The sequence below is a fragment of the Pieris brassicae genome, chromosome 1 (genome assembly GCF_905147105.1).
Source record: "Pieris brassicae chromosome 1, ilPieBrab1.1, whole genome shotgun sequence".
Lineage (NCBI taxonomy): Eukaryota > Metazoa > Arthropoda > Insecta > Lepidoptera > Pieridae > Pieris > Pieris brassicae.
The window spans coordinates 20,266,092-20,283,549 of NC_059665.1; the positions used below are offsets into that span (position 1 = coordinate 20,266,092).

Below are 17,458 nucleotides of genomic sequence, written 5' to 3' on the forward strand. Positions count from 1 at the left end.
TACCTCTGGTGGGACTCGAACCCACAATCCTCGGCTTAGGAGGCCGATGCCTTATCCATTGGGCCACAGAGGCATGCGGCTGAGTCTCGTGTAAGTGTAAGCAGTTCGGCGCGCGCGTCTTATTGCGTCACGCCTGCGTCATACAAATAATTAACGCGCCCACTGATAACAAGTTTGATATTATTTAAAATCAATTCGATCTAATACTCGTGAAACAATCTTGATAATTTATAAATTACTTTATATAACGTGTTTATTATCACTTAAATAATGCAACCATAGCATACCATTCATAGCAAATTCGACTTTAGCGCTCAAATAATAGCAGAAAGCTACCATAGTTTTATAAATACGTGTGTTGAATTATTTTAATTGATTCAATATTGCTATAGTTTGGTTTGTATTACAATTTAAATTTAAATTTTTATTAAAAGTCGATGTCGGTACTGTATTGATGCTAAAGCCCAAACACCAAAGATTTACTTTTTTTTCGACCAGTATCGAGATGACTAGTTGAATAATTATAGGTTATATAATCATAGACAATTTAATAAAGCTCTATTTTTGTAGATTTATGAAATATTATTGTTAATAGTCAGTTTAAGTGCTACACACAAGAAAAATAAAATAATGCAAAAATACATATTAATTATTACATTCATCGTTTATGAGGATTTCAATTTAAAATTAAGTACTATATTGTAGCTTTTCGCGCGGTTTAAGCAGCTAATTGAATTATAAAACCGATATTAGCACGATTGCCTATTTCCAATGGTCGATGTGCAATATCGCAAGGCACTAACATGTTTGTGTGGAAAATATGTTAATACATGCGGAGAATAACTCAAATATTACACAGACCAGACAAACAATGGACACGCTGGAACGGGCCTCAGTTTTGAAAAAGAAGCGTTGGCACACCACGTCGAAGGAGGGCGGAATTTAATAACACTATGTACAGTATTATCTGTATTTACAGCAAATATATATCTAAGTCAGTTTCTAAAATTTCTTAAAATTCTTTGTTTAATGTAAGAAACATTAAGCAACGGACAGTTGCGTACCTGGGCCACTTGTTGCGCCACGACCGCTACCAACTTCTTCAATTAATTAGAATGGGTAAAATCCAGGGTACGGAGTGTTGGCAGAAGGAAGAAATCATGACTTCGTAATATTAGGGAGTGGACGGATATTGCGACTGCGGAAGAGTTGCTGCATCTGGCACAGGACAGGACACTCTTCAAGAGACTGACGGCCAACCTCCAGTAATGGAGAGGCACTTAAACAAGCATAGCATAGCAAGCACAAATAAAAGGCTTATTATTACTAACATTTATTTTCATAAGGGCATATTGCGTCGTAAAAAATAATATATTCTTAATTAAATATATAATGCATTATAACTTATGAGCATGACAATAATTACAGTATATTCTATAATGAATGAAGTTTAATCCAGCGTCATTACTCTGTAACTCCCAATCCGAACCCACCTTCAATATTGAGTTTTTGTACCACACGATCTCAAGTTTCCGCTCAGTGCTATGGATATTAAAGATCTATCGAAATTGGGTAATAAAACTCAATACTAACTGATAAATATAAATAAATAAACTGACTGGTATTGGATATTACAGAGAACTAACGCTGCCGCTGAAACAGTTTAAATAAAATCACATTTATTTCTTTGATAAGGCAATTTTCAATAGCTTCTATTTTGTTATAAGACTGGTTAAGTTTATATTATTACAAATATCATGTTTCAACAGTTATTTATATGAATTTATAAACAATATAATAATTTGGTAAGTTAGCGTATGAAAGTATTATCACCATTAAAATAATGATCTTCCTCAATGTATGGAACTAAATTTCTACTAAACTATACAATAAGTGAGCTTTATATTTTAACAATATAAACAGTGAAGTGAATAAGTGGTCACCGTGACCACGCACACTGTAAAGCACGCGAAACGTCGGAAAAATTAAAATTTAAAATTATGTAAAATAATTATAAGTTTATAATAATACAAATAGCTTTAATCCGTTTAAAAAAATGTTTTCTTTCAATGTGTTAAAGCTAAGTTAACCAAAGACAATACTAGATCAATAAGGATTTTTGGTTGAATTTCGCACTAAATATTGCAGTTTCAACCACAGTACTCACCTGTCCCACAGCGTGTCAGAGACCAAAAAGTATTTTAGTAAAATAATACAATCAGATATACTTCTTTTCACAATTCTGGTCTATGATATAAGAGAATGAAGTGATAGGACCAATTAATTCGGTACTTTTGCTAGGGTAGGCGTTCATGGAAATTCTTTATTAATTATTATACATTTGGTATTGTAATTTTTATTAGAGCCGTTGGCTTCTTAAATAAAATAAATTAACATGAATTTTCATACACATCGCTCGCTAGTACTCCGGTCTTATTTATGCATTCCGTGACATAGTTGAGATCCAATGACAAAAAGATCATAAAATTGTATACTTAGAAAAATTCCACAATAAAGTTGCCACGACTAAACTTTCATATTTTAATACATGGCTTAAAAAGATGCTTAAATACGACAAAATATGCTTCTCATATTTGTTTGATGATCAATTTGTAAAAACAGAATTTACACGTTCTATTAATTGTTCAATTGAATTTTTTATCCACGCTCCCTCATTCATATACTTACTATATTTTTAGTGAAAAAACGCGTTGCCGCGTAAATATGACAGGAGAAAAGATTTTTTTTAAATTTATGGTCTGGTATCTTGTAGACCTTAAGACATAGATATAGAACAACTTAATTTTTTTATAAGCAAATCCTCCTTCTTCATTAAAATAACAATTATTGCAACATTACAATTATAGCAGTCATCTGTCTCTGGTGACAGTGTAAACATTATTTAACTTGGAGCTGGTCTCCTCATAGAGTCCCCCAACAAAAAGTAAGCCACTTTTTGACATAACTTAATGATAAGCCAATATATATATTAACATATTATTATTTTTTTAGATTGTTCTGTCATGTATCATGTGTCAAAACTGACGTTTTATTTCATTGTAATATTGAGTCTGTGGAAAAGACGCGAGTTGTGGCTAGTCTCGTGATTCTTTTACAAGAAGCAAATAATTTTTGACTTTTACGAAAAAACTAACGCAAACTGCTGTTTCTATAATTATTTTATCTAATTGATTGATTATTATTAATAAATTTACATAGTCTTCACGTACATATAAGATTGTTTTAGAATCTTTTATTTAAAAACAAAGTTTGGAATTACGACGTTAAACGGCCAGTTCGGTCGGCCTATATAGACATAAATCTCCTATTATTTATCCAATTTACAGGAATAGTGGACAATATCCCCCGAGGGATACCGAACGAAGGCGCTTTGGTTCCCAAATCGTTTCTTGCAAACGGGACACACGTTATAGTCGTTTATAACTATGCTTTTCGATTCATGGAACTGTTTCATCTCTTGTACCTGAAAATATTAAAGTAAAGCTAAAAATATGTTCTAACTAAATTTGAACACTATTTATAAATAGTACATCAGTCTAATTGCACCGTTTTAATTAAAGTATGTTTGTGGATTTTTATCACAGAGTTAACACAATTTGGTAGAAAGGAAAATTAGACTAATGTAATTTTTATGAGTAAGGAGGTTAAGGTCGTTATTTGTATCTCAAGTCACAACCTCGTCTGGAGCGCTGGCAATATAAACCAAAATTCACTAACAAAATGGTTTTTCCCCTTCCGAGGCCCTTTCATCTTTAACCACATTCTTAAAAACACTTCACTAACATTACATAACTCACATGACACACATTCACTAAAAATCTTAAACAAGATCTTGTCAACCTGTCCTGTGCTGATACAGAAAATATTCTTATTGTGCGAAAATTGTTGAATTATACACAGTTTGTGTTATGTAGAAATTATTGTCAAGTACAATGTCAAAAGGAAGAGATTGGCTGCCCACAACATCCTGTTATTATGTATAGTAAAGTTTTTTCTTTCTTTTTTTCCTAAATCTACATTTGGGGGTTTTATGGATAGTAAACGTTTAATTCTATGCAACCAGGGAAGCTTTATCACCAACTTTACGATAATTTCATCAAGTAGTATACGTGGTTAGCAGCGATGTGGCCAACAAGCGCTCGTCATCCCTGAATTCGTAGCGATCCCCGCTACTGTACCAATGGAGTTTCTATATGCGCATCTAATACACGCTCGTAGGATGAAGGAAAACATTGCCAGGAATACAGAATGTCTCAAATCCGAAATTAGACCTACTAATTACCTACTAGTCTATGAAATTAATATTATCAATCTCAGTCAGCTCAGCAGTCAGCTTGAATGTCTCAATTGTCCATACAATATGTACACTTAACTTCGATACCATACAAATCCTTTCCTTTATTATAACTATTTAATTTCAAGTATAGTTCGTAGTAAGATGGAAACTCAAAATAACTTTATTCTTATAGGTAAACAAGTGTTGAACTTCAACAGAAAAGACGTTAAATTTACATTTACTACCAGTTCGCAAGTCAAGGGCGTAGAGCGGGCAAGAAGAACTGGCTAGATACTCTCCGCCGCTCTTTTAAATCGCCAATTCTTGACAAACTGTTTGAACTGGAGCAAATCAATCACAAGGGTTAAAATAATCGTCAAATTTACAAAAATATAATCTATACAGTCATGTCGTGAAATTGGAAGTTACAGCCGTTCTGAATCTATTTTTGTTATATTGACAACACTGTTACTCCTCTGCCTTCTCATTCTTTTTCCACACTATACAAGGGATAGGAATGAATATTATTTTTTTTATATTACCTGTGTGTGTTCGGCGTACAACAATCCTTTTAATACTTGTGTTCGTCGCTTCATGGTGAGTTGTGTTTGAAGGGCACTCTCCAAGAAACTACTGAGACGGGCCAACGGGACGCTATCTGGTAGTACTGATAGGGCCTGTAAATTAATTATTATGGTGTATACAAAGGGAAATATAAAGTTACTTCTTTGAAGAAATAAATCATCCTAATTGCATTTATTTCATTAGTCTCTTTCTATCAAATTCTCTAAAGAGACAGATTATTTAAAATATAATATACAGTTTGTAGGGACACGTGTAAGCATGAATGTGTCGAGTAAGCGTTTTGATGTATGAACTAGCGATCAGTAGTTACTGCGCACTGCGATCGCGTGTGGACGTGGATTAGTATTGGGGAAAATATAAACTACAGTATTGAGTACCCAAGTCCTTTTATTAATCTGCGTATCCACAAGTAATTCCCATTCACAGTTAGGATAACGTATTATAAAACACAGTTACGTTACAAGTTACTGGCTTAAAAAAAATAGACGATATTATTTTCACGCGGTTATTAAACTAAGAAAGCCTAAGTGAGAAAAATTAACAGTCTTGACTCCTACATATATACTATTGATATGTGTTTGTGTGGCACTCACCTTAATAGGTGATATTTTATCCGCATGCTTTTCCAAAATACTTAGAGCCGTCTCAAGATCGGGCGTGGAGGCCTTCGGGTGTCTCGGTACAGTGGCTAAGGGTCCAGTTAATGAATTGTTCTGTTCAGGGTTCACAAGAATACGCATTAATGTTACGTATACGTCTACTGTTTTATCGTTACGTGTCCATACGTTGTCACAGTAACGTATTGCCCTGTCTACGTCACCTGTAATAATTGTCGTTATATAAAAATTATAAATTAAAACTTCATTCAAGAATTTATAGACAACAAATGCATCGAAGTCCCTTTAACAGCTCTGGTAGACTAAAAAAAATCGTAGTTTAATTTACAGATATATTATGAGTGAAAATTATCACGTTTTGTAAAATATGAATTATCCCTGTTAAGAATATTTAAATAATTAGTTAAGTGTGTCGCTTACCGAGAATCTGCACATAAATAGCCAAGGCCTGCTCATGCCTGCCCAACTTGCCCAAAATGACCGCACGCTCTTCAAATAGCGTATCATTTGGGAAATGTAAAATCACCCTTTCCGGTGTATAATGACTCGATTTCTCCAAAAACGCCACCAATTTCGACTTAATATGCTGCAATTCCTCTTCAGTACAATTCGCTTTTTTATCAGTGATTTTTTCTCTATACATATTTATGAGGGCATCGTGAAACAGATCGTGTGTGTCATTCCATGTGTGTATAACGTGTTCGAGGTAGGGTATCACCAAAGTGTCGTGTTCTCGTAGTAGAAAATCTAGGACCTTTGGCCTAGGTAGGTTTTCTACTTCTACTATGTCTTCGGTAAATATTTTTAACCCTTCCTCGGGATGTTCTTTTAATATCCAATCAGAGAATTTGAATATAAGGTTCATGTGTTCCGCGCCTGTTGAATATACACTTGTGAACCGAAGCTTAGGCTTTGAAGACACAGACAAATATTTACTGAATCAAGGGCGGATCTAGGTTCCTTACATGGATCGCACTGTTACTCCTGATTTGCTTCCAATATAATATGAAAAATTCAAAATGATGAACCGAAATGGTATTGTTTATTGGTATCTTATGTACTTTAATAGATTTTTTTTCTTTACTCGCAGTGGTTGCCTGGAAGAGATCGCCCGAAAGCGATAAGGCCGCCAGTTGCCCTCCTTTTGATTTAATAATATTTTTGTTTTTAACAATTTTTATTTATTCATTTATTAACACTTCGTTACATTACAATATAAAAAATTGAACATAATTAAATCAAAAGGAGGTCAACCAGCGGCCTTATCGCTTTCCAGCGATCTCTTCCAGGCAACCACTGTGAGTAAAGAAAAAATATGTATTAAATTACATAAGATAGGCGAGAAGTGCAAAAATACATGTTATACACAGTTATTAAGACAAAACTAAACAGGAACAAAAAAAACAAACTAAACTAAAAAGATAATACATTAAAAATAGAAAGTAAAAAGACACATATACATAATATAATTTAATTATAATGTGCAATGTCTCAAACATTGCAACGAAATTATTGTATAATACTTGGAGCAACTTCTAAAACGTTATCATTAAACGAAATAATGTAAAGTTCATTATAAGATCTAAAAGTAATAATTAAATATACCTACGTAATTTGACGTATATTATTGCATTAATAATCTATAATATAAAAATGAATCGCAAAATGTGTTGGTAAGCGCATAACTCTACAACGCCTGGACCAATTGTACCAATTCTTTTTTTTTAATGTTTGTTGAAGTCTAAGCATGGTTTTTACGGCGAGAAAAATTCGAATAATTTCCGGGAAAACCCAAAAACAGCCCTTTTCTTTTTCCCATGCAAACGTTTTAGGGTGAACGTTTCGTTACACACACTGCCCTATCATTAGGGTGACGGTTCAGTTCAGGAGATTTTTTTGCGCTAACTATAAAATAGGTAGGAACAAAAAACTGCCACATTCCAAATCTATTTGACAGAACAAAGTCTGTCAGGTCAGCTAGTAAATAATGAATCGACAAGAGACTGTATGGAGTGTATCCGTTGTACCCAACCCTGTTTGTTCTGAGTATGGTAGGTTACCAGCTACGCCTCAGAAGCGAGCTAGCTTTGTTAGTGTATTTATTTAAGATAATTACGGGTCGGTTTCATAATCTAGATATTATGGAGAGACTGGGTCTACGTATACCAAGTATAAACCTGAGGCTTCCGTCAAAACTTTTGTATTTCCGCGCGCATATTCCAACTTGTATAACAAAGCGCCACTCACGCGAGCAATACAAATAATAAACAAAATTTCAACCGAGGTAGACCTATTTGTTTGTACACTGGCTGAGTTCACAAGAGTTCCTATATTGTTATAAGATTTAAGCATATAAATATAATTAAAATGTTTTTTTATGTAGGATAACCGGTGTAGGTATTATTGTGACGTGAATAAGTTGTAACTGTTAAGGTAGAATAATGAGGTGGACTAAATAAATAAATACCTTGACAAACAAGCTCAACTAATAGACACATTTTTCATATCTTATTCCTTCATATTGCAGAAGCAAGGCTGTATCTGAGGCTGAGGTTGTAGATAAAATCATACCACTCCGTATCATCATTTGAGGTTTTAATATCATATTGGAAGAAATCAATCATGTATAGGACTTTGACAGCTTGATCCGTGGAGCGCTATATAAGCGACATAGAAGACATTTTTACCTAAGTGTTGTAAGTAGTTCTTGGTCCTGTGATATCCCTTAAGACTTGAATCTGGTTGTGATGCCTGCTCTCTCAACAACTGCAGTGCCTTTGTGTGCTGTCCCTTTGTCTGATAGAGGATGATCAGCTCGCTGTGTTTTCCGTGTTGGTGTAACGTCTTCTCGGCTTCCTCTAATCTGCAATTGTTCAGACGGAGGAGAGGAGCCACAAATGCGTCGTTCGTCTGAGGAAAATATGAAATAATTATTTAATTTATGCATACAGTAGCTAATAACCAAGATATTGGAGTTATTCACCAAACAGTTTCCAACGTAACAAGTATGTATCGTAATAAATATTAATTTATTAACACTTTGTAAAATAATAAAATTAAATAAAAATGAGGGTATAAATAAATATGTATTTGTGTATATAATATTAAAATGTGTATCTCGGCCTGTATGTTACATACATTTGAGTAGTGTATAGTAAGTTATAAATAAAATAAATAGTTATTGAAGTTACGCACTTCTTTTGGCGTGTTAGGGAAAAATTATGAAAGTAAATTCTTACGATGCGCGCGCATACCGACACCCTGAAGTTAGCCATAGTCAACATTTTAGTTATTTTGTGATACTTAAATAAATATTATTTTACTAGATAATGGGTTATAATAAAACATTCAATGTATTAAATAACTTTTTGCTATTATTAGTGTCGTTTTTCTACAAACAAAATAAAATTTTTGAAAAGATTTTTATCACGTTACGCCAAAGAAGTGTGTAACTGATCTTACGACTAAAAAGTTCAAAAACGTCATCAAAGAAATCCTAATTAAAAAAGCGTATTATAAAATCCAAGACTATGTTGACGATAAAGATGTATGGCGCTAATTCATCTCTGCATGTGCGGCTTCGCTGGCAACTTGCGCTGTACAAGTGTGTGTACCTAATTTTACACTAATAGTAAAAACTCAATTTTCTTTTGCATAGAATCTCTGTATACCTTGCATTATATAAACTTCTCAGCCGATTATTACTATTGTAACCGATTCTTTGTAAGCTAAACCATTGTTGAAAAGAGTGTCCATGGAGTTTCTTGCCGGTTCTTCTCCATGAGACCCACTTTTTGGAACCGTGCAACTAGACGTTTCATAAGAGCCTGCAAAGGCCTATTTGAAATAAAAACTTTTGATTTTGAAGTACTTTCAACGCGTATCCATAAGTACAAACACTTTTTTTATACTTAATTATTACAAAAGGACAGGAATATTAAAGTTCATTTAAAAAACTGAATCCTTCACGGACACATGGGTCACTTGGTGTCGACATTTAAAACAATAGCACACTTTGATCACGCCATATTTTAACGTTACGGTAAAAAAGAAGTTGTGAAGTCTTAAGAAATAGAATATCATTTACTCAAAATAAATAAATTTATGAATTATTTTATGTGCTAAAATCAATGTATAAGAAGGCATTTTGTAACATGTCCGAAAAACATAACTACATAATTTATAAATACCTGTAAATAGCATTTAAGCAGAGTTGTATCGATCAACTCCAACTGTTGGGCCACATTCCGCTGATTAGATTCACTCTTACTGGAACCTTCCGTATTCGTCCCAATTTGAAATCTCAGTTCCACCAAATACTCTATCAAAGCGTTTAGGGCGTTCTCTAAATCTTTCCCTTTTAATACATTTTCTTTTCCCTCAAACTTATTGTCCAACTCTGGAATAAGTTTTATGACTTCAGCTGGATCCGTTTTCAGTTTGATGAATTCTTTCATAGATTGCGAATATTGTTTGCTATCAAATAGGTCGAGTGCGTGCAGCATTTGTATAGAATCAATTGTTTGCTTCTTTTCTTCTGGCGAATTATCTGATAGTTTCTGGAAATAAGGGTTTATCAGAAAGGTTCTGTGATGTGATGAGGAACCCTGCGGTTTCTGTTCTTATTTGAAATATTAAAATCTCTCGTTTCTAACTTGACCAACTGCAATAACACATAACTTTTTTTAATAACAATAATCTTAATGTATGTATGTTGTGGAAGGGTTGGGAACCCTCTTATTAACGTCAGGAAATGCTTTTACGCATATACCTACGGTATTTTACTCCAGCAGGGATTATGTGGGACACGGACTTAATAAACTCTACCCACGAAAACCTGACGAATGACTTCAGCTGGCCAAAAGCTGAAGCTGGAGCTGGAGCTGGGAACCCTGACACAGGTATTTTTATTTTATTTTTGTGTTTCCTAATCTTACACATAATGCGTTGTTTCTCACGTATAATCTCATTTTTTTTTATAAATAAGCAAAACTACAAACGATAATTTTACATATATATATAGGTTAATAATCTCACGTTTAAAAGATGAACTTGCGTTTTTTAACTTTAAAATGAAACATTTTGTTCAACGAAAGTTGAACTGCAATAACCAAACGTTTTCCTCTTCCAAACACATCGGCTCATTAATTTATTTCGTTAATTAGGGTAACTTTGATTTATGATTTATTAATAGTTGGTTTGTTGACTTTAAAAACTTTAGCTATATCGTATAATTTCGTATTTATTTTTAGTATAATTTATGTTTTAACATTTATTTGACAGCCGCAGAACCGTCATCATACCATACATCACATAATGTTAGTCAGAAACAAAACACACATTTCAAAGTTTTATTTTACAAAAAGTGCAAAAATGATAAGCAACTTGTTTTATAGCTACTGCAACTCTGTCCGTCGCAGTAGGAAGATTTTTCTTATAGGAAAGATGACGAGCATACTGCGCGCGTCCGGCGTTTGAGGAAGGAGTATACTCTTTTATTAAACAATTGGAAGTCGTATCTACCAGAGTAGATCCTCACCGGAACACGATTCCACCGCAAAAGAAAGTGTCTGAAGCTGACCGTGGAAGGATTCCAGCCATCAAGATATGTTAAAGGGTAAAAATTATGTTTTTATAAATAAATGGGGAATATGTTAGAACTTTACATAATTGATTTTGTGGTATATGGTACAACATAGAAATACTTGTTTAACTTTATAAAACTTGCTGATATCATAATTCTACATTACATAAAAAAATCCAAGTGAAGTGTGATCAGTATTGCCATAATATATATATAAAAATTTCATCGAAGCGTGTTCAATTCACCAAATAATTTGGAGCTATATATAACTCGTTTTAGATCTTGACAGAGAAGTTTCAGATCTACAATAAGCTACGGAATTAGATGATACGAAATACTGATATCAAAATTAAAAACGGATTCACTAATGACGGAATATAACTTCCCATCTACAGTCACAGATATTTAATGAATATAATGGAATCTTTAGAAATTATAGTTTAAATATTAATATTCTTTTTTTATACAGAACCGGTCAGACGTTGGGCCACAATCCTACCTGATGTTAAGTGAGATGTGGCTTGAGGGGAAAGCCTGCGCAAGAGATGCATGTTTAAAGCCTTATTATACTGTCTAGGGAACATAGGAGGGAGCAAGAAGTTCCACCTGGGGATGTCGACAACCAAGGGATGAAACTCCAGCGTAGTTCAAAAAACTATTAAAATTTATATTAGTAAAAGATTGTTTGCTGTCTATGTAACTATCTATCTAACTATCACAATAATTTCAACCGTGGAACCATAATCCTCGATGCGTTTTTTTTAAATTACAGATAGATATAACTTGTTTTTATTACTCACCATTAAATCTATCGCAATTTGAAAGTGCTTGTCTTTCAGCAACTGTTTTCTTTGCTTCGTGATATCTACAGAAGTGAGACACCAAACTTGACCCACAGATGAAACAAATATCAGACCACGCTTACATCTGAAAATAATAATTGGAGTTTGATCCTCGAACTTTTGTCCACAGAAAGCTGACATAAGCTTGATTAAGAGTAGGCAGGCCAAAAACAAGGTGGGCTGTTGAGTTGTTAGAAACAGCAGGAAAAGACTGGCAGACTATTGGCAAAGATCAGAGGAAAGGCTCTCTCTCTCTCTGAGGCTCTATTATTATTAAGGTATTTATTCATTTATTTCAAAAATTCATTCGTAGATAATTTATACTATATTTATGATTTTACAGTTTCGCGTTATAAACTGGTATAGTATTTTTTTTAAAGATAATATTATATTAGGTATTACTTACATATGAAATTGGCGTTTTGTATGGGAGGAACAAAAAGTCAAATATTTTTAAATATGATATATTTAATTAATCAAAGTATGAACCATTGTTTTCTATGCACTTTTGCCATCTCAGGTAGTTCATTGATCCCTTTACTAAAAAACCAGTCGGACGGGATCAATATCAATAAAATCCGTGAAGGCGATTTGGACTGCCCCACCAGAGTTAATTTTTTTCCCTTGCAAGAAGTTGTCCAAATTTCGAAAAAAAATGGTAATCTGTTGGAGCAAGGTCCGGGGAGTACGGAGGATATCTTAGACATTCCAATTGAAGCTCTTCTAATTTTGTAGTCGTCTGTTGTGCAGTGTGTGGTCTAGCGTTGTCGTGAAGTAGCAGTGGCGTGGAGCGATTGACCAGCCTAAGTTGTTTAGTCGCTTGCTTTTCCATCATGGTTTGCAATTGCTGACATTAGATATCAGCCGTAATAGTCTGGCCAGATTTGAGAAAACTGCAATGAACAATACCGGCACTAGTCCACCAAACGCTTACAAGTAACTTTTTTGGGGTAAATTTTCGCTTGGGGCAGGATTTGGCTGGCTGGCCAGGATCTAACCATTGCGCTGAGCGCTTCCGATTATCGTAAAGAATCCATTTTTCATCACAGGTTATTGATGATTCAGATTCGGTTTAAAATACCTTCATTATTGTGCCGGTTCAGTAATGTAACGCAGCGCGTTACATTACTGAACGCGCGTTTGCCGGTTTGCTTCAGTCAATTCGTGAGGTACCCACCTTTCAAGCTTTTTAATCTTCCCAATTTGCTTTAAGTGAATTAAAACAGTTTTATCACTAACACCGCAGCCTGCAGCTAACTCGGACGTGGTTTGCGATGGATCCGCTTCCACAATAGCCTTCAATACTTCATTATCAACTTGGGTCTCAGGCCGTCCACGGGGCATGTTCTGCAGGTCGAAATTTCCAGAACGAAAACGTTGGAACCAAAAACGAACTGTGTTTTCTTTTGCAACATGACCGCCATACACATCATTCACCCTTCGAGTCGTTTCCGCAGCACTAGTGCCACGGCGGAACTCGTACTCGTAAATAATGCGATACTTTAAGTTTTCCATTTTCTAAAATGAGTGACGCAAACAAAAAAAAACAGAATAAAAAAACAAATGAATGACGGTCATCGAAGCACAAATACATGAGTAAATAGCTGGACAAATTTGAATTTGAAATTCCTAACCAAAGAGGAGATATTTGAGGTCAAAGTGGCCAGTAGACAAAACGCCAATTTCATATGTAAGGACCTAATATATGTTCAAACGTTGCAATGCTATTAGTTTAAACACAGACATATGAAATAAACACGTGAAAAATCCGGTTAAGTAAATGTTACAAAAAATTTAAGAAAATGCTATTTATGTGAGAAGTCAAATAAATTTTATATTTAACCGTTTTTGAATTCCACGTTAACAAAAATTTCTATAGTTTCATAAAATTAAATGATATCTCAATAATGAAGAGAAGATAGTGGTACTACAACGTTCGCTCTTGCCTTCAGATGTCTATTTGTTGATTGTATTATGATAATAATATCGTAATAAACAAGGTCTCCTGTGCTTGACATACTCTGTCGATTTTTGAGTTCAAGATACGGTTTCCTGAGACGGATGCCTTCGCAGTACGAGCGAGTGTTAAATGCGGTTTTTTTGCTCAAGGCTTTCGAGTGCACGCTTAAGCCACAAGGCCAACACTGCTCTCAATATCACAGTAGCCCAAATCATATTAATTGTAAATATATTTATCAAATAATCATATGTTAATTACTTATTAAGGCATAAGAAATCTCACCTGTACATAAGTCTTGCTTTATTCAATTCAACAAATGTTTGTATGAAGAGAGGCGGTTCAACTGTTTGCACTACAACGGTGTCTTGTAGCAAACCCAGAATGAAGGGTTCATCCCAAACTGGAATATGCAATATTTGGAATTAAGTGGAAACAGTTGTACGTAAAAAAGAAACACAGCAGACTGTCTTTCCCTTAACAGACTGTAAGTATTGTATATTTTCTTATGTTAAATATCCATACGGTTAGGTTAGATCGTAATGTGATGTCTCAATGAAGAGAAAATATATTATATAATAATAAAAGTGAAAACCCGAAAGCTTAAAATGAAAGACAATAACACACTTGACAATTTTTTTGAGGTAATACACTACAGTAATAATATAAATCTGTGACGTCATAGGAAATACTTTTTGATAAATAAAAGTATATGTGTGTGAAAGCACAGGTAAGGCATGAAAAACAATCTAACTATGCCATTGAACCAATTTTATGGAAAAGAACATGAAAACTATATTGTTTATTGTTCCAATGCTATTTTGCTTATAAGTGTACTGCAAATTCAATGCACTCAATTGTAAGCAACAACATATTACAGTTTCTTTTAAGATTACAAAATCAGTATGGAGGGAGGAGCATTACCATAGCATATTGTACAAAATTATGAATAAAGTAAACATTAACATGAAAACAAAATTAAAATTACCAACTGCGAGCGGTGCATCAGTCCATTTTATTGTCTTTTTAATTTCAACTGTCTCTTGTTTCGCTTCTTCCACTTCACCCGAAGTGTTATCTCGACCAAGTAGGAACGATGACTCTGAATATTTCGAGATTGTTGGATCATCAATCCTTTTCATTGTCTTTTTAATTTCAGAAGACTTCTTTTTAGCTTCTTCCACTAAAACTGAAGTGTTATCTCGGCCAAGTAGAAAGGATGTTTCTGAATATTTAGCTATTGTTGGGTCCAAGGATTTTGAACTACTTGGAGGGAATAAGTCCGTTGAATTATGTGATGATAACTGTAAGAAAATTATTATTAGAATTAAGAGTGAACTGCAAATATTAAAATTATTTTTATATCTTAACACCCTCATTTCCACAGCATTTTCTCTACTTTAATTCTATCTCTACCTCACCCAAAAACCACTACTTTGCGTCGGGATAAGCACTTTTCTATGTAGGGCCAAGTGAGCCTTGTTAGAGATGTTTTGCCTATACATGAACATTCCATTTAGTCTAATCTCCGCATTGACTTGTATTTCTATATTTACATACACCTTAAGTACAAACTTAACCACTAGTTCTCTTAAATCTGTATTATAGATTTGCTTTGCAATATGGCACTCATAGAAAATGGCTAAATTAATTTAGAAAACTTACATCAAAAAAAGTATATTCGCCTTTGAACCCAACACAAAGATATTGTTGACCTAAAGCCATCACCTTTGGTACATCAGGTATTGTGAAGTCAAATATATGTTTTTTAAACTCTCCATTTTTACCATAATATAGTTGCAATTTTCTTCTTACAGCTACACATAAATGTACTATTGTGTTTGATTCACCAGTCATTGATGTAGCTGACTGAAATAAATATATATTATATCAATATTTGTTAAAGAAAATATTGTATTGATCAAGATGTTAATAAAAATATATATATAAGAATAAATGTATGTATGTCACTTATTCTTATATATATATTTTTATTAACATCACACATATTTATGTACACTGTGTATTTCTAAAAGTGTCCTACCTTATTGTCTAGGGCAAACAGAGATGCACCTTTCGTATCTGCAAATGTCTTCACCAAAGGAAAGTTGAGGCCATTCATATCATACGATGAAAGCACATTATCTGTGAGACATAATAGTAATCTATCCTCTGAAAAAAATGTATTGACTTCAATTTACAAGCAGTTTCCTTATTGTTAGTTAGTTAGTATAGTATAGTTATAGTTATTTATATATGACAAAATCTTTAGTATACAAACAAATTATAGTTAGTATATAACATGTGTGGAGCTCTTCCCCAATGGCTACTATTTCCATGATGTTGGACTGTAAGCATACATTGTGAGTAGGAGGATGTGGTTTTTCAAAATATGCATAGTAACACTGCATTTGAAATACAGAAAAAAAGGAAGGCAGTATACAAGTTAAATTTACTGTATTTAATACATTACCATCAAGACTTTACCTGCAATAACTTCAATTTGTTGTATTGGTTTCTTACTAAAGTTTTTACAATATCTAATCATTTTCAATTCATACTTTTGCGTATCTTTGTTCATTAATAATGAATACATTAACAGATGTCCTTGCCGTGTTCCCAGCAACAGGTTACCATCTATAATAACATATTAAGAACGAATCTTGTCATCACATATCACAGTTCAAATGTAAATGTATAGAATAAAAAAATACCACTACGACCAAACGTAGCAATGGCCAACTTGGATAGCTCTTTTAAAATAAGAACTAAGTAGAGAATAGAGAATTTCTAGAGAATTCGAGGCTATTGATCTTGTAGAAAAGACCAAAAATTATAATTTATATACAAACTATACTCCAAAATTGTGATACTAACCATAAGCAGCTATTGTTTCTATTTGCACTGATGCATTCAGTAAATGTGTAACTTCGTAAGCTTCGTGCATTTTTAATTTGTAAATTATATATTATATTTAATTTTATCTTCGCAAATAATCTAATTAATATCTTTATGAGATAGGATAGATAGGAACCTTCGCATAACACTGATTACTATTTATTATTTGAGCCAAATTTTAAAGACTTAAACGTATTATTTAAATGTTTAAAATATTATTTTTATTTTCAAAATACAAAAGACAAAACAAAAAGTGGGTGTAGAGAAATGACTATTGACATTTGACAACATAATATGAATTATGAAAACACACTTAAAAATTTGCTGTCAAAGTCGGGTGACTGCATGAAATTACGTAAAATTCAATCACAGTCAGTCTAAAGTTTTTTTTTGTCAGTCTAGTGATCTATTGCGAGGAAAATTATAGAAAATCTATGAACCCGTCAGGCGGTCAACATATATATATAATATTTATGTTGGGCATTTATGTATTTTAGCGTTAAATATTTTTTCTCTTTATTTCTATAGTTACATTGCATTTAATGTAAGACTGTTTTAGGCATTCCACGAGTTGTGTGGAATACCTTCCATGAAAATAACAAATGTTTAAGGTGTACTTCATTTACTGACATAACTTCATGTCAATAAAGAGCTTTGGACCTATATGGTTAGGGATTA

General features: G+C 33.4%; 1 protein-coding gene and 1 non-coding gene across 2 annotated transcripts; both read right to left on the reverse strand.

Annotated features, from left to right (window-relative positions):
* Trnar-ccu lies at positions 1–73 on the reverse strand. Its single transcript has one exon. It is a non-coding gene; the product is annotated as a tRNA-Arg (tRNA).
* Positions 74–1,341: 1,268 nt separating this feature from the next.
* Positions 1,342–16,960, reverse strand: LOC123709250 (vam6/Vps39-like protein). The gene is made up of 13 exons (XM_045660408.1): positions 16,760–16,960; positions 16,370–16,519; positions 15,927–16,054; positions 15,548–15,751; positions 14,871–15,186; positions 14,168–14,285; positions 11,884–12,010; positions 9,690–10,058; positions 8,187–8,409; positions 5,920–6,375; positions 5,476–5,702; positions 4,840–4,974; positions 1,342–3,484 (listed from the first exon to the last, which is right to left on the reverse strand). Exons 1-13 carry the CDS (start codon positions 16,827–16,829, stop codon positions 3,329–3,331), a joined length of 2,679 nt encoding a protein of 892 aa, XP_045516364.1. The 5' UTR covers positions 16,830–16,960; the 3' UTR covers positions 1,342–3,328.
* Positions 16,961–17,458: the final 498 nt, after the last annotated feature.

Coding starts and splice junctions, on each gene's coding strand:
- LOC123709250 (XM_045660408.1), bottom strand. CDS start 16,829: ATGCACGAAGCTTACGAAGTTACACATTTACTGAATGCATCAGTGCAA. Junction 15,187..15,547: donor GCGAATATACTTTTTTTGAT/GTAAGTTTTCTA, acceptor ATTTTCTTACAG/TTATCATCACATAATTCAAC. Junction 3,485..4,839: donor TGTACGCCGAACACACACAG/GTAATATAAAAA, acceptor TAATATTTTCAG/GTACAAGAGATGAAACAGTT.